The 18,663-nt window shown below is 40.4% G+C and overlaps 1 protein-coding gene across 9 annotated transcripts in view; it reads left to right on the top strand.

Moving 5' to 3' along the window:
- Nucleotides 1-18,663, top strand: part of LOC135500283 (calcitonin gene-related peptide type 1 receptor-like) — a 75,768-nt gene that overhangs the window by 51,409 nt on the left and 5,696 nt on the right. For 8 of the 9 annotated variants that reach the window (XM_064791637.1, XM_064791639.1, XM_064791634.1 and 5 more), the window contains exons 3-10: nt 12,077-12,226; nt 13,468-13,936; nt 14,110-14,207; nt 16,619-16,710; nt 17,105-17,255; nt 17,689-17,839; nt 18,045-18,105; nt 18,453-18,519. In XM_064791637.1, coding sequence (XP_064647707.1) covers nt 12,185-12,226; nt 13,468-13,936; nt 14,110-14,207; nt 16,619-16,710; nt 17,105-17,255; nt 17,689-17,839; nt 18,045-18,105; nt 18,453-18,519 — 1,131 coding nt within the window. In that variant the 5' untranslated portion in view covers nt 12,077-12,184. Of the gene's footprint in view, nt 1-6,582; nt 6,624-12,076; nt 12,227-13,467; nt 13,937-14,109; nt 14,208-16,618; nt 16,711-17,104; nt 17,256-17,688; nt 17,840-18,044; nt 18,106-18,452; nt 18,520-18,663 lie in introns of those variants that run through there. The other variant, XM_064791638.1, reaches the window with a different exon arrangement.

Raw genomic sequence — 18,663 nt, 5'->3', positions numbered from 1 at the left:
ACTAGAAAACTAGCATTACAGCAATTGTAAGGTAATTCGCCACACGATACCTCACCTAAATGCTCCTCAAACACTAGTTTGATGTTGACAACCTGACCCACCTCAAGAGGGCACTTTCGACAGAACAAAAACTCACAAACGCGAAGTGTTCTGCAGGTTCGTATTGCTATTGTTACCATTTCTCACATCAGCAACTCAAACTAGCAATCTTCCGTTGTATCTAGCCAGAACAAGACTGGTAGTTTCAGGTTGAATTAGCTATATTGTCCTTTTTAGAGAAAAACTTATTTGTTGTCACCGTCTTACCGAAGGTCATGTAATATTAAGGCGGAAGAGTTTTTAACTTGAAACACAGGATAAAAATGAGCCATAACCTATGAGCTTTCGATCTCTACTGATTCCCTGTAGACACGTGGCGTTTGCCTCTGAGCCCGGTTGTTTGACAGTCTTTTCATCGAACCAATACCCCTATTTATGACAACGCAGCTGATCAACACCCCTCAACCTATGATGTCAATCAGCCTGAGTGCCTAAAAACATCCCCCACAAATATTGTTTTTGCAATATCATGTTTATCTCCCTTCCTCGCTAAAAGGCCAAACAACAGACAAGCAGTTACGCCCCCAAGAGTTTGCACCTCTCACTTTTAGAGAGTACTTCCTGTGACACCAAATTAAGAAAAAACCTGTCAACGCTAGCCTTGGGTTCGAGGTTCACGTTTGACCAATAAAAACAACTCTGTCGATTATCGCTAAAGGTCTCATAACAGATAAAACAAGCGGCCATGCCAATGGCTGCTGTTTCAGTCTGCTCTTTCGTTTGATGCAGACAAAATGATCCTGAGAGAAACAAGGATAAAAAGATCGTTATATCATTGCCTGTGGTATTATGTTCAAAAGCATTTATCATGTTGATGCTGCAATTGTTATTTTCTCCTGTCGTATCTGATTATAATTAGGGTTCCTTTCTGAGGCTTGCTGAGCAAATAGAGGAGTTTCCGATTTCATTGCCGTGTTTCGTTTGTCGCCAACGTTTTAGTTTTTCTGCACCAGTGTCATTGTTATTTGACGAGCAACATTACAGCTTCTCGTGCTTTCACCCAATGTGTTTCCGAAATGGGCCCCGCATTGCTTTTGAATGTGTTTAGAATGTCTCGTTATCGGCAATAGGGAAACTGATTCAGAGGAGATTTAAAGGGAATCGGATATTTTTTGCGGCAAGCTTCTTTCCCCGTAAACTTAGCATCTAAGTCCTCCAACGATACACAACAAAGTGATAAATTTTCTGGGAAATAGACAGCGCTGTCTAGGGTCAGGAGTATACTTCTAAACATCTTCATAAAAGCCAGTTAATTGCTCGGAAATATCACCAAAGGGAAGCCGGGACGTGACAGAGTATAATACACGCGTTTGTTCACCCTGTCCCTGTGTTCTAAAAAGATAGCTCAGTTTGTAAATTTGAGATAAATGTCATCCAGACTAATAGAGACTCGGGCAAGCTTGGCAGTTATAAATCTTAAAAAAGAAGATATGAATACCGGTAAAAGGATAACAGGTTTTTAAGTGGTGATCTTTCGACGAGTTTTACCAGCTAAAGATATTAGCCTTATTTTTATTCCTCAGACAAAATGATCTGCCTCTTCATAAAAAGGACGTTCAGAACAAAGGCTTTCTTTTTGTATTTCAATTCCTGAAATGTCAAATTGTGGGCGTAGCTGCTGCGAGGGAGTACCACAACTGCTAGCCGTGACCTAACAGACAGTCGTGAAGAACTGTGTAAGCCGCGTCCAGCGAAGTGTAAACATGTTGCCTTAAGCAAGCAATCCAGCATAACCTACATACTATCTGAAACCTGCCCCTATCAATACGACCTTTATAATGGCGAACCAGTGGAAAAGGAGTGGATACCAATTCGGCGAAACAGTATGTGAGATATGTTCCTTGGTGTCATGTTATGAAAACTATCAAGCTCCATTTTATATTTTGAGGCTGAATCCTCCCTCAAACAATGTATCGGTCTCAAAGCAAACATAAACCAAACTAATCTGCCCCATTGACCCCTGACCAAACCATTGAATAACACTTCATGGTCTTGCATTTTGATATAATCAAAAGTAATAGATTTTCGTGAACCGGCGCCGCCTGTTGTCATCAAATTTAGTTCAAAATCAACAGGAATGCTTTCGAAAAAAATCTTGTACTTCTGAAAGTCACTGTAACAATAAACGCCTCATCGGTTCCAGCGACAATAACTCAGGAAAAGCAATAAACTCAATCGAATTCCGGCATCGTTCTCAAACCAGCTATCACGGCTGATAATGAGCGATTTGTCCGGCTAATAGATCACCACTGTATGTATATCATCCGGTTATCGACACCTCCTGCTCCATTTGCACCACTGAACGCGTCAATAAAGCAGTAGAACTAGAAATATGTTCGAGTCATTTGGGAAATATAGCAATTCCACATCATTTCCTCTGCATGGAGTCTGCCTCTGATTAATTCAATGGACTCTGTTTGCAATTTGAGTTAGGTGAACCTTGGCTAATTGCTTGTAAACGTGGCTTACTCCAGGGAAATGCGTGTTTATCTTCAATTTTAGCATGGATATGTTAAATCACAGCATGTCAATCGTTCCAAAAGATGTGTTTTCCTGAATTTTTTTCTATTCAAGTATTTTCCTTTTTCTTCTAGATAATCAACCCTGTGGGGGCTGTTCCAATGTTAATTTGTGTTGATATCAATTTGGAAATCGAGAAACGATCGTTCTATTCTCTTACAATAGGCTGACTAGGTTGAAGGTAACTTCACCTCCCGATTTATACTCAGTGTATTTCCATATTAGAAAATCTCAATTTCAATTTCAAAGAACAAAGAAAAAAACCGTGACTTTAATGTTCAAGTTCTAAAATACAAAAAATTAAATTGACGCTAAGCGGGGCCAATTTCTTCATAGTTAGCTATACTTAAATCTGATTTTGGGATCCAACACTATTTCCTATTAGATTAAAGTGTTGCTTGAAGCAAAAGATACACAAGCATGATACGTTGACATGTAATCACAGTGGTATTAGACGAAAAGTTCGACACTCTGAAGAAGAGGTTCAAGCCAATGTGTAAATTAAGCCAGATAAGCAATAAAAATCCTAAAAGCCTTTTACATAAAAATCGCATTTGATTGAATTTGAAATCAAAAAGAAGAGATAATTCGCTACACCTTTTTGAGGTCGAAAGCAGCGTTTGGAAGTCTTCAAGGCCGCTTATAAACTTTTAGCAAAGTTATCCCAAAAAAAGCATATCGAATTCCTGAAAGCAGGCTACGCATTAAAGATGGTGCCTAGCATTAGCATGTTACGGCAGTAAATAATCCGGATGTAGCGTGACAACTTCGGCAGCTGAGTCAAAAGATGTATAAAAAAACTTCAAACGAAGTGACATTTTCCCCAAATTATGTTAAATGCTCGAATGGATACTGGTATTTCAGCATTACGTGCAGAATTTTTTGGGGGAAACCAACAGAACGTAAGTAAAATGGACAGAAGTACACAGAAGATAATCAAAGTAGTTAACATCAGAGTAAAAATAAGCAGAAAAAGGGTGCTGATTTTTATATGGTCTACAGCAAGCATAGATTATCCTTAATCAGTGCTTGCCTACAGCCATTATACGATGTCCGCGTTCCGCAAGACAACTTTCAACTCGAATTTCAGCAGTAAATAAATTATTATTTTTAAAAGCAATGAGATGTGTTTCTTAAGTGAAAAAGCTTCCCTCACGCATGTCAACATCACATGGAGTCCGTTGACGAGATTTTGATTTTATCAGATACATTTCGTTAGTTACAGCTACTTAGCGTTACTTATTGAAGTCACGCAGTTTGCCAGGCAGAGTGGGTGTAACGAGAGAAAACGAGAAGTGTGGAGTAAAAATGAAACATCAAAGCAACTATTTGCTACATATCATTTTAAAAGCTTCCTTGATTGTTTGAGGTTTTGATAACCAAAGGCATTATCATCTCGAATCTGGAATCTAGAACGCAACCGCGAAGAAAAAATAAATGTCACTATTACATTTGAAGTCCCGTAGTAAGTAATCTAGAAGAACAACCTACATTGTTTCTCAAAGAGGTTATAGGCAGCAGCTAATAAGGGTCACTGGTCTCGATAAATCTGTGTGTTGCAATCTTGTTTGTGGGGTTTTTCGTGAAGAGAAATAATGTAAATTTTTCTTTAGTCGTACGACTATTGCTTGATCCAAATGGTTACGAAACCGTAGATTTCGAAGTTCTTTTGATGCTAAATCAAAACTTCAACAAGAACTTCGCTGTGGAATTGTTGATCTTTGCATAAATATCACAGCTTGCGGACTTCGAGGTTGATTTAAACTCATCGTCCCAGAAAAATGCTTCCTTTGCACGTAATTCACAGAGACGATTTGAAACCAATGATTACGGATAGGAATTCGTATGTATTTTTTTACAGGAAACGAATCGACAAAAACTTTAATATCACGCTACGTTTAGCAATAGTCTAACAAAGCTTTGATACCAGGTATCGTCACCTTTACCATTTTTTTCCTAGATTAGTTTTCTTTGTCTTTAAGTATGGTTGGTTGGACAATTCGGCGCAGATAATCAAATTTCTTCCAAAGAACGAGAATAACACATGACGTCAACGCCCAATATCTGTCTGTTTGGAATCTGTGGCACAAATGAATGCTTTATAACATCGGGTGAAGTTTCTTTCTTGTTCGAAGACTGGTATTTTGATAATTTTCGACGAAAAATGTTGTGATAAAAGTAAAGATTTTTAACTTTTTTGGTTTGATTGAATGTGCGTGGGGTGACAAGAGTGTTCCCTCCTTCATGCACCTCTGGAAAAACAGTGTCAAAGATGCTAATTATAGGCCCAAAAGTACTATGATCGTCACCAGCGTCCACGACATATTTGTTGTGTCTTGCAGATGATGATTTTCGATTATCGCTCAAAGGAACTAGCACAAGACCCGACAGACCTTCGTAGCTTGTACTTCGACGTAAGCAGGACTTGCAAAACTGCCTAATATATGGCTCTCAACATAGCGCCGAAGGAGGATGCGAAAAAACTAACCCAGGCAGCTAATATCACTCACAATGTAAAGAAACAGCCAAAGGATGGTGATTGCTCTGGTTTTAAGTTACAGCGGGCTACAATTAATCTCGCAATACAAGCTATTAAAAGCTCTTAATGTGTCTGTCACTAAGTGCTTTCTTTTTGTCCAGTTGTCAACAAATGTCCGTGGAATGTGAGGAGAATGACGGGAAACATTAAGCTTTGGATTGCCATCACGCTAGGTCCGATGACCTTTAAGCGATTGCACTACAAAGTTCATCACCTGGTGTGCAGGCTTGTAAATTCCCGATTCTTACCTGGTTCCAATGGTTTTTGATTAGAAATGATAATGTGAGCTGGTCGCTTGCTCACTGCTACGATGAAGTTCAAGCGTTATTCGCTGTTGACTTTAACGAACGTGTTAGCAGAATCATTCTATTTGGTAGTGAAACCGGTGTGACAGCGGATATAGTCCCCCTGGAGTCATAGTCCGGTAGCATTGTATTTGACCAATTAAGCAGCATGATCTATTGTACCGCTAACCCTAACCAAAACATTTAGCAATGCGGGCTATTGTTACACGGACTATCAGCCCTAGGACTACTATCCCTTGTGGCTAGTGATGTCTGAAAACCGTGTACGAATCTGGTTATGACAACCTACTGTTAATGAATCTGTCTCGTGTTTAAGGATACGTCCTTGAACAAAACGTCCAGCGTGAGCATCCATTCTTCTATTGTCACAAGTCAACGTATTTGCATGTTTGCTACAAGAAATTGAGTCATACCCTGAGACGTGACAAACGTGTCGATGTGACCATTGGTTCAAGTACGTAAGCTGAGGTCATTGCTTTCTTGGCATGAACTCATCACTGGTTTGTTGGTTGACAACCGAAGCCATTCCTATCAAGGTTGTACTATCATCGTCATAACCTGATATATAGTCGTGATCATCATTGTCGTCGATATTTCTTACATTACATCTTTGTTTGAAAGCAGAGCAGACACCATCAGCAATTTCATATCATATTGTCATTGGTCATCGCGTGCAATGGATCACTCAAAGTAAATGGACCGTTTTGATTAATTCAGTCCAGACGTCATCACCACACCCCATGTTGTTGACTTCAACCAAGACATATCGCAGCGTAAACAACTCGAGGGTTAAAGTCTTGACATATCAAAATCACGTCGCACTGTCCAGCATTCCCCCAATAAGTTGGACAAGAGGAGTGTTCGGCATACAGTCTGCCAACTTAATTAAACCAAGAGACGAGATTGTTCTGTGACAGGACCAGTTGTTATGATATTGGAGTCTGCAGTACGATCGGAATTTGTCGGTGTTCTGTTCTGTTCATTCTTTCCATGGATGATCGATTTGATTTTTTATTAAGGAACGCTTACAGCGTTGTTTTAATTGGTCTAGTGTATTGACGAGCTTCTGTCACAGTTCTATTGGAATGTTCGAAATATTTTATGGATTTTGGATTCGGAGGATTACCGAGCATTCGGATTAGCATCAACGTGACATTAAGGTAAGGCTGCAAACCATTTTGTGTGGTGGGCAAATTGAAGATTTCATTGATGAATACGATTTCTGAACTGGCCGACGTTACGTGTTACGATCCTTATAGCTAGCAACTCAAGAGCATGTTGACTTGTCAAGTACTCTTGTGATACTCTTACGGCCCATCTTAAAGTAAGAAGGAGATGTATAACATATCTAGTACACATAGGTGCTTAGGATGCTGGAGAGAGTTGTAGGAATGACGCTCCAGCATTCAGCAGATTGTGGACTTATTCAGTCCTCTTAACACGCATTTGTTATTCACGAAAATTCGAGATGCAGATTTAGAAAACAGATTAAACCAAATAATGTATTTCATGAATGCTGCGATCGGTAAACCGATGCAAGGCGCCAGTTAAGCTCCATCCGACTTGTAACTTATGAAACCAATGCTGCAATCCCAACTCGGACATGCAAAGTCCATCAAGTGGTTTAGACTGTTTACCTCTGGATAAGCTCGTATTGCACTACGATGTAAAAACCAGAAGAATATGATACTGAAATCGGTTCCGATATGGTTCGGGTAAAGATTGATGTCCTTGTTCTGGAAAGGGAATATTGGTCATCCCATATTTTGTTTTCAGTTATGGCCCCCTTGTGGCCAGTTTAGTCAAATTGGGACAAAATGTTGTCTTTGTGGTCATCTGACCTAGTTATTTCATTCTGTTGACCGGATGACTGTTCACTCCCCTGAGGAAGAACTCGTGTGGTTCACAGAAACTTTTCATCGCGACATCAAGGGATGTGAGTACATTCTGTGGTTCTCAAATGGCAGCACATCCAGTCTTGATCTCGTCAAATACACCTTCGTCAGATTGCCTGTCGGGAAATGGACGGGCCACCAACTTCCTTCCACTCGATAGACCTAGCAATATCCGGGACGAAAATTTCATATTCCGACCGGCAACCAATGACCACCGCCAGGAATTCGGTAGGCTCGAACCAAAGCAATCTGCTAAGCTGCCGAGTATCTCCCGGCGTTATGTAATTATCTCTTACAGACCAGCATGAACAATGCATTAATTTGTACCACTGTATCATGTATGATTTTTGATAAGCAGTCCTTAGAAAGCAATGACACGCACATTTGATACTTCGATTGTCGTAATCTTGCATGCAGTCTAGATTCCTATCTTAGGAGTTTCACTGAGAAATGTGTTGCTCGCTCACTTGCGCTGAAACAAAAGTACCTTTAACAAAACACGCTATTTTTTGGCTGAATTAAGGCTGATGATCAATAGCTTGCTGAAGTCGAAATCACAATTAACCAACTGTCAAAAACGTGATAGTAAGCCAATTGATGAGGTAGCTTTCTCCCTAGTGACAATTGAATATCGATAGTTATAGAATCGTGAAATTTGAATCATTGTGATTATCGAGTCGGAAAAATTACTGATGTGCCACGATGGGGGGCGTGTATGTCGTTTAGATAGTATATCTTTTTAATGAAAAGGTTAATTCACATTTTGTCTATTCATTGTCTTACGGGTTTACGATAAACGTCAGCATTGCTTCAATGATATCGTCACTTCTCTCGCACTCTTTTCTTGAAATAAACGACCAACATGATAAGGCCTGTGACATTATCAGCATAGAAGGCATTGTAGGAAGATATTCAGCAACATGACAACATAGACCAAGCCTTCAGGTGGCAATGAGATATTGAACTTTTTGGTGGATACATGTATAACCATAGTTATAGCCGCAAGCAAATTAAATGTAGAGCATTGTGTAGTAGTCATGGTGAGGTTTTACATCCTCTCAGTCATTCTATAGTTGTCTTGGTGGCGATACATTCTTTAGTAGGTCGCGATGTGATGATGCTAAAGACCATACTGGATAGCGTAGCAGCGCCTGTTCTGTACGCTTCATCACTTCATGTCGGCTAACAAGGCCTCGTTGCTGAAGAAAGGACTTCGACTGTATGTATGTAAATATGGATGACGTACATGTGCAATGAAGCTTAGCCTGACAAAATTACCTAACCAAGCAGCATTTGTTAACATGACAACCACGAAGTGTTGAATGCTAGCTAGCTAGGCATATGTTTGTTGAAGAGGGGAGTATGTGCGTCATGTCTTACGAAGCGCTATTTCATTGCTAGGCCTTTCCTATAGTATAAATGGATCTAGCAAATAGTTCTACAACTTCGAATTTATGCCGGTTAGAACTTGAGGCGTATACAATTCCGTTCCTGCGTCATACAAATAAGTCCATTCAAATACAAAGAGTTACTCGATCTTCTGGCGGAATGGAGGAAATTTTAGCAGGAAGCATGTGTCGAAAGTCACTCTCTATACAACTTTTTTACGTTCAAAAGGTCATATTTTTCCTACCGCATCAGGTTCTACATTGTAAGTTCCGTTTTCGACCAAGTATCTTGGTCTTTCTTTGCAACTCTCCTACGCACAAAGGCCAATTACGAAACAAACATGAATGTTTTCTTTTCTCGTGACCTTGATGTGACCATTATGTTTAGGAAATTGAAAATAAGCGTCACACAAAAGTTGCTTTTTGGCGACGAAACGTGACGTCTTCCAATTTCCTTTCCAATTTCGTCAGCAATGACAAGTCGTTTGGTTACAAAGTAGCATTATTTACGCATTTCGCTGAAAGAAACTGCTTATTTGAAAAAGGTCAAGGTCAGAGTAATTTTTTGTCATCTCATTTAAGTTATATCTGCGAGAGGGCGCTGTGTCGAAAGTCAAAGTTGTGCGAATCTCCTTTTCAACTTCCCTACAAGGGTCAAGTCAAGGTTAATTGGACAGATGCCTAATTACGTCTCCCCGCCTGGAAGATGGCGGATGGCGGCTTTCGGCTAAGGATGGCTCTCTGTCAAAATCGTTTCGAATAACACATTATCACAAGTTTAGGTCAAGGCAAAGTGCAACTCTTAATGGATACGTTTGTTGTCTGCTTTATTAATATTTGTCTCTAAGAGGGGGTAAATATGCCAATAGATATATCTGACACATTAATGTTTGGGGTCAGTTTCAGCAAATATGTGAATTGACCTATTGCGTTGGAGAACAAGAGTCTTGACCTAGCACTACATGATTGAACAGCATTGCGTATTTAAAGGCTCTCAGGTCGAAAATCCAGATATAACTTTTATAGGATTTTAAACTAAGATGTAAACTATTACATAAAAAGAATGTTATAAGAAGCTTGGAAAGATTGTACATTTGTCTGTATACAAAACAGAATAGCATCTGAACTAAGAAGAATCTCATCGAAATGTTCTACCTCGATTAATGGCAGTATCTTTGTTATGAAATCCTGACACTTTACCGTCAACTTTGAAGAGCATTATCATGAGAAATTTTCGTTGTTGCAGAAACTTTGTACAAAGCAGCGATAGTGCAGATGGATGAACCTTTCTATTGAAGTCAGAACACGCTGTATGTGCCAAGTTATCTCGACTGACATTTTTAAGGTACATGCTGTTTTGTTTCTTACAAAGTTGAGTGGGTGTAAATGGCGAGGTGAATCGTTAACGTGTGAACTAAAAAGAGGAATTCTAAGAAATATTCGAATGTCAGTGATTTTGGTGTCTTCTTGCTGTTTCTTGCTTGGGGTCGCTGTCCTATAATAGACAAAGCAAAAGCCGTAATATTTGATACCTGCATTAAAATTTCATCTCCAAGAAGTTGCTCTTTTAGCAATCGCTTCCTGTCTCGCAATAAAGACTTACAAGTTCATCGCTCGCGGTACATCTGGCACTGGATGTTTCATTGATTATGTCGACTTAAACTGTATCAGCCGCATGTCAGACTTGCTCATGGCGGTGAAACTCCGAAAAGATGGCACGTACTTTATAGTTTGAGTAAAGTTATTTTCAGAGTACTACCAAAGGATTGAAGAATTCTCGAAGACACTCGGATCAACGATATTGAAATGGAAACATTCCTTTCGAATATGCAATTAAAATTTAACGCAACTTTTAATCAGTAAGACCGAATATTTCATTACATGTACCCCTCCTAATGAGCTCCTTTGGCAAAAAAGATACCAAAAAGACGTGCTTAGAATGATGGTAGAGCGTTGATGTGCAGTATTTGAAACTGTATTGGTTTAAGATTTGTCTGCGATACGATGAATTCAACGTCATCGCAGATGATATTGGCCTCGTTTCAGACTTGGCTAGACGTGGAGTTTTGATGTACGTCCCAGCATTAGAATCTGTAACCAATGTCCAACTGTGAAAGTAGACTAAACCTGTGATGCTTACGTAGCCTAGATTTGTTGCAGACACCAAATGGAAGCGAAGTGGTATCCCCATATAGGGCTGAAGGTGGTGTCAGGCGGTGATTACATCTACGAAATTAGTTTACCCTTGCACCTTTGTGGAAACTTTCTGATTAAGAATAAGTCTACGGCTTCAGGAGATACTGGAGATCATTTGGTAATCGCGGCATGGGAGGATGGGACCATTCGATTGATTCCAGATTACGAACCTAATCAAATGAAATTAACGATATCAACATGCAGCTGAAGCAATGATAAGTTGACTTTACGACAATCGTAAACCCTGGCATGCGCAGCGGGATTGATCCTATGATTTATCTGAGCATTTTGCTGCACTGCAAATATTAGGAAACGTTTGCCGTTTTGATTAATCACAAGGAAATTGGCCATACCTCATAAACAAGTGGGTATGTGTGATATCCGTCTCAACCTTTTGTACGAGTTTTCATCGTAGAAATGATTCAAGAGTTATTGCGTATGACTGGTTATGATCAACTATGTAATTTTATCTGCTATCGTCCATTATAAAGATGAGTATGATAACCAGTGTGGCGTTTCTGTTTCCTGCCATGGACAAGAATCTTGGTAACCGATAATGACGATTGCCAGTCGTCAAAATTCCGCCTCGTTCTCGGATCAAACTTGATTGTATGGGGCACTTGAACAAATAATCATCATTCCAAGATAGCCGATGGGTGATTCTGTATCAGAAGCCGACCCTCCAACTGGGAATTTTATTAGATCCGGTGGCGTATGCTAACCCGCGTGGTCTCCGTTCGGCGTGACATCGAATCCTCCATGGTCTTATGAGTATTGTATTCAATTGTCTTCTGGCCACTGAGTGATATGAGATACTCATCAATGTTACTTGAAACACATCATATCTTACCCATCGGGCACTGATAAGAAGATTTGTCTAAACTGATATGACTTTCAGACAAATCTTTGAGAAATAAAAAAGGAAAACTATGAAAAGCTATGGAGACAGCTATACATGTTCTTGGTGTCTTTTATAATCATCCGATTCTTGAGCGAAGAATGCACGATATGATTCTCAAGCTTGATAGCAGAGACACCACATCATTTATGATACATCGCCAACGGATAGTGTCATAGTTTTGCCATGAATTGTTATTGGATATTAAAACGTTCTACACATGCGTGTCGTTTCAGATTCATGTCAATTAGCGACTCAGCAAAGTTGATGCTACAGGCTCTGTGATGCGACTCCGCAGCCAAAACTCTTAATAACTGACAAGGATTATACTAGGATTAACAAGGATGCAGAATTATTCGAGGATTACACTTTTTCTGTTTGTTCAGGTAAGGAAACTTTTTGCGTCCGTTAAGATAAGTGTCAGTCATCATCAGCTGGGTGACAATGTTTAGTGGGTAAGGTACCGACGTCGTGGGTTCCCGACAGTGTGGCTTGGTAGACGACATACAGCATCACATTTTATAGAAATGTTGCTATTCTTTGCCGAGATGTCTGACAAAATCTGGTTTATAAAGGGAAGGTGTTGTGCACACACAATTTTCATCAGTATAATAATGTCATGCATTTTGAAGCCTCTGGATATCTGCGTGGTTTCTCATTATTTTTTGCTTGCCTAATTGTCAGTATCCGCCAGCACATGTAGCTTCACGTCTCATTACCCAGTATGGACTCTGCCTATAAACGACATTAGAGCAAAACTTTTGTTACGGTAGTCGCTAATGTCCCCCAGCACGATATTTTAAGTGCATTAACTCAACTAAGACGAAATATTTTGCAATATGATGCTTCCTCTTAAGACTATCAATCGGCTCGCCATTCTGTGACATTTAATTCATTTTTTCTTCTGCTAAGCGACCAAAATAAATGGATTACCAGTGAGTTCTAAAGGCGATACATGAGCAAAAGTTCGTCCAGCTATACATATGATAGATACACATGAAGTGATTGGCATGATTGTTCGTGACACATTGAGATTTAAATTCAACTGATATCAAATCAAGTTGACTCTGACAGTTGTTAAATTTATAATGCTCTAATCCCTTTTAACGCATATGTTTGAATTGGAACGTGCCTAAGAACACTGACGTGGGCAATACATGTACATTGTACATCCATTCATCCACATTTAACCCGTGATTTTTTTCACGATTGTAACCTTAGGCTTAGACTGAGTAAACAATATCAAGGTTGCTGTTAGATATTGACACGAATATAATTCACCTCCCACATGCCAAAGAAATTCAATCATAAATATTTTACCTTACAAGTTGTTTTCTATACCAAAATGACGCAATCATGAATTATGATTTCATGGACATCAATTTTGTCAGTTATCGATGTTTTTAAATATTAAAATAGGCAATGTGAATAATTCACTGAAGAATAAAATTCGACTGCCTCTTCCTAAAATCAAGTGTAGAATGATGAGGTTATGGATGACAGTAAAGAATGAGAAGTACTGACAGGTGTATTTGAGTTCTTGCTATTGGAGGTATATGTCTTCGGTTGCTCCTGATACAGGACTTATTCACGCCCTGCTTTAACACAAGCCCCGTTTTCGTTCTAGATCTCAGCGATCCTGACGGCCACAGGAGGTACTCAAATGAATTGCCGAATCAGAGGCGGCATCCGGCCGCCTGACGCAATCTATAACGCCTTCACATGCACAAGCTGCTGGGCATACATTTTTCAGACTTCAAAACAACTTTACCAAAATAGTGTTCAACTTGTGGCCAGAAATGGCTCAACTCTCTTCCCATCAACCACAACAATTCTGCCAGATATCAAGAACAATACCCAAAAGGAATATATATGCCGGGCACTCAGTGAAGATGAGTGTTCTCGCTGGTCCAAGTGTTGCTGGGACGCCATTGACTGTTGCCAGTGGCAGAAGGAAAATGAAGTAGAAATGACCACCAATACCGGAAAGGAATGCCCGGCAACGTGGGATGGCTTTGCATGCTGGGAACATGCCGCTGCTGGATCTACAACTTACAAGGATTGCCCATCATTTCTGCCGTTTGTGACACCCGGTGGTAAGTTTAGGTGTCAGTGAGGGTCTTTCCCTCCTTCTCGTCAGTCCTGTATTTCTTACAACTTTCTTGAAGTTCAAGTTAAACTTGGTAAGTCGACACAAAATATGAATGCCGAGTTATCTGTTAGGCTACATGTTCAGGTAACTATCTTAACACCCTCGACTTCCTTTCAGTTAAGGGACAGAAGATATGTACAGAGAATGCGACATGGTGGCGGCATGAAGACAACGACAAGGAGTTCACAGACTATGGCAACTGCCTGGATTTGGATGTAAGCATGCTCTCTATCTCAAATTAAATGTGGAAAGCTGGGATGAACACATTATCTTGTACAGCAGTGACGAATAAACTGTCGTCAAATTGGGCTTCTGCCCTGCGGTGGTAATTGGTGTAATGTACCCTGAGCAAAGGATGGCCACGTGTTGAATCAGCGATCGCCTTTGTTAAGTTCTGGAGTTGTTCATCTATCTTAGTCCTATCTCTGTATATTGCAATCTCCCAGAGAGAGGATGAGAGCAGAATAGACATAATCTGATCAACATCATCTCATTACTACAGCCTGTTCACCTATTACTATTTACTCCCCCTCTCAAGAAGATTCTTACACTTATCAAGGGTGGTAAACAGTGGCTGAAGTGTCTGAGAATGATGGGCATGGAGGTCGCGTGAACTGACTGACTTGGGACTTTCGATTAAGTTCATTCAGATCAAGGATAAAGTTTGTGAACATACACAGTACCATCGATAGCAACACTAGTCATCCATGGTCTCTTTTCTACCGTGGTCCCTATCAAAAGGGCCATGGTGAATACTTGGCAGATAAAAGAAACGCCCGTCATTTGAAACCTCGATACGATCAATCGGTTCTCCAAGAGCAGCCAGTGATCCACCACCCATAGCGATGAGCACTCTCAAAAGATAGCAGAAGTCTTCCTAGATAAGCCAGGCGTGAATCCCCTCTCGGGAGCATTTCCTTGGTCCGTGTACCCGTGTCAGCAAATGATAACCCTTGCATGGCCTTAAGGGGCCGTCCTCTACCCCACTGATCATGGCCTTCAACCAACTGATGGTTTCACATTCGATATATAGTATTCGCAAGCTCTATGACAATCATGAGGAGCGATGACATTGACATATGATTAAAACTCCCTTCACGTTCGGCGTTTGTTAGTTCTTAAGGTAATGCCTTTGTTTTGGATGGTTCAAAACGGGTCTCGAATTCAAATGAAATGATAGTTTCAAACATAATAAGACTTTAACTCGCCCAGACACTGCAACACCAGTCATTCGGGGATCTAAATCTACGTGAAAGACATTGTTTATCATAGTGAATAAAACCGACATCAGACATCGGTTGTGCTGTGATTACCGATTCACAAGGCTGTTCATGTCGCCTTGTTTGGCCAATCAGGAGCCCTCTGGTCCATCACTTCAATGCTTTATGTGCCGAACAGACATGAAAGATATCATCTGATTGGCCAAGAAGAGCATTGCTTGATAGAGTAAAGTGGCGAATGACAAAGGCTGTGGTACCTATCTGCTGCTGCTGCTTTTGTTGAAGCTGGTTGAAATGGCCGAAGGAAGCCGACGGTTATTTCTGCTTCCATGCCATTAATCGTCACAGAAGGCTAACCAATTGAACATGGCATTACCTGCCCAATGACCCACAACCAGAATGAGTAGATGGACGTGATGATTCGAGAGTACCAAAGGGAAGCACGTTGGTGATAAGGTCCCCTTGCTGTCATTTGGTGTCACTGAACTGGGTGTGATTTCCGTTGCCGATTCCCCGATTCATTTGATGCTTTGGAGACACGTGTCAAATATACATTTTGAAGAAAGAGCATAAGAAATATTGGTCTCCTTGAAGTACGAAGGTAACCCCATTGATCAAAACGTTGAACAAGCAGGCCACCTCACGACCTCTGATAAGCCATAGCCGATGAATCACTAATGCATCGCCGGAAGCGATAATGCGATTAGACCAGGCGAGAAGAAGACTTCAGACAGTCATTTTCTGTCTGATATACGTGACCTTTTTTGCAAAATGAAGGTCGCGTCCACTGTCAAATCAACGCATGAAAGATTGCCATGTTGAATAGAGACAGTTCTGTTGGTAAGAGGTCGAGGCTCGAACTGCCAAGGTGTCTTACTCCTGACTTATGCCTGAAATGACCTCCGGACTGTGGACAGAATCACGAGAACAAAGATCATTGTGATAATAAGAGCTCAAACAGAGCAACTACCTAAGTTTTACCACCATAGGTGTGGCTACTCGTGACCAATGACCACATTAATACAATGCTTCTGACATGTCAAGTGTTATAGATACTGGATGATTTATAAGGTAATAACACCAGTAAACAAACATGACTCCTGGCGTGATGTTATTAAAAACGTGCCGGTTGCGGTGGTGCACCCAGGAGAGGTCAGGAACAGTGAGCAACCCTGTCCTTGAACGGATATAATGGGATATATCTGAAGGAGATGTCAGTGTCCGCTTCTGCTTTAGAATTCCTAGTACATGTAGTAGGTGATATGGTAAAGCTTTCATGATAAGAAGCCATTTCGGGAAAAATGCATTGCAGACAGAACATAAGATAATCTTAGCAACTCTTAGATAGTCCTACGATGTCAAGTGAACCTGAAATATACTCTAAATGTGTTTCTTTCAACATTCAGATGCAGTTAAAAGCAGTCATCATCAGCATCGCGTGTTACCTGATCAGTGTTGTCGCCCTTATCCCCGCCATTGTTATATTCATTTACTACAAGTAAGTACACATGTGTGCCCACCAGGGACCTTTCTTTTGCATCCACCCATCCTCCTCATCTAACCCTCGCCAGTGGCCTCCTGATGCTGAAGCCTATAGAAGGTGTTCTCACGTCGATAGACGATGCCAACAGCTACTTCCAAATACAGCAAATGTCCTGCACCCCACAGCGCCAGATGGTGTGAATGTCTGGCCAGCAGATATGATTTTGGGGGAGATGCTTGCTTGAATATGTAGGTGCTATTGAAGAATCCCGGTGCACAACCCATGGCCACTCCACTCACTGACTCATTTCAACTACACTGAAGGCAAGACCAATGATATTGTACGACTGTTCGATAACACAGTCTCATGATACATATTCCCATGACCTTTTGCTCTTTTTATTCTCCAGAACATTACTCCTGCAGCATCGAATCCGCCTTCATCTGAACCTCTTCCTTTCATTCTTACTAAATTCGATCTGCCTGGTGATATGGAACTTCGTGATTGTGTATGACAAACTAACTGTACCACTCACAGAATCCGTCTTATATGGAAACTCGGTAAGTTCTGTTTATATGTTTAGTTTACTAGTATTTGGTGGATATATAGGATCGTTTTTGTAATTCATCCTGGAATCGACCATCAGTACGCCTCAGAATACAGGACTACTGTGACTTATCAAATGAGCATGGACTGGACGCGACTGGCAACCATGAGACACCAAACCGATCCCGTTCATGATAAGTTTCAAGGATAACACACGGCTTGATGATCGCTGTATCTTTAAAGCATAATTTTTTTAACCTGGCCAAGACCTTTAAAACCGGTTACATGCACTAAATTTAAAAGTTGCATATAAAATCCGATTTATAAGAGCTCACGAAATTTAACAAGAGATTTTTCATCGGATTCCAATATGCTGAAACTTGGTTCTTTAAAATCCCTTCGCTTCGGAAGTGTTTTTGAGTTCCTTTTTTGATTTATCTTTTTCAGGCTGGTTGTAAACTTTTGTCAACTTTAACTCGATATTTCGAGGACACATGTTTCGTGTGGATGTTCTGTGAAGGGTTCTTTCTCCATCAGCTGTTGAATAACACATTCAGACCACAGCAGTCTATCCTCGGGTATTACGTGTTTGGCTGGGGTAAGTAGAAGACTTTTTGGAATCGTAGTTCGCAAATAGTTCGCAAAGACAAGGGTGTCTATTGGTGTGCACGCGATTGTTCAAAAACCGACGTTCAAATCCATTGAATGATAGCAGAATATTCATCCTTTTTAATTTTAATGCTCCTTGAAAATTCTTCTCTTGCAGTATCCTTTAATAATCTTTCACTGATTTTGATTTTCAGCATTTGCCCTGTTACCAACCATAGTATACGCTATCATCAGAGGGGTTTTATTCAATGGAGAGTAAGTCTGGCTTTTCTATGCATCGAAAACATGGCTACAAGTCAATCGGAACAGGCAGGATTATACCAACAAAATGCTAACACAAATCCATCGAAGTTAAGTTTATTTCATACACGAAGGTATGACCAATTGCGTCCAGCCAATACGGTCCTGAGCCGTCTGCGTCAACATCTCTATTGCTACTCCAGTGATCTCTGCATCGCAGGCTACAATATCCATTGGAGTATGAATTCGGCGTTTCTGGTGAGAATCCGAAGCTTCGGGAGGCCGTCATGAATCTTCATCAAAGGGTTATTGCTGTACAGCATAGTCAAAAGACTTAAACATGATTCCTTCTTACTTTTCAGTTGTTGGATGAAGAATATAGGAAACTATGAATGGATCCATTATGTTCCAAATCTCGCCGCTATAGTAGTAAGTTTCAGACAAAAATGATTTTAAAACGATGATAACGAACCTTCCGCTCAAATAAGATAGCAAGAACTATGAACAGTGCAATGGAAGTGCAGTACATGCCGTTCCGTTCGTTGTATACTGTGCCACTCTATTGTACGAAAC

Source organism: Lineus longissimus, chromosome 16, assembly GCF_910592395.1.
Source record: "Lineus longissimus chromosome 16, tnLinLong1.2, whole genome shotgun sequence".
Classification (NCBI taxonomy): domain Eukaryota; kingdom Metazoa; phylum Nemertea; class Pilidiophora; order Heteronemertea; family Lineidae; genus Lineus; species Lineus longissimus.
Note: the sequence above shows the minus strand (reverse complement) of the source record. Positions and strands in the feature narration are given on the sequence as shown.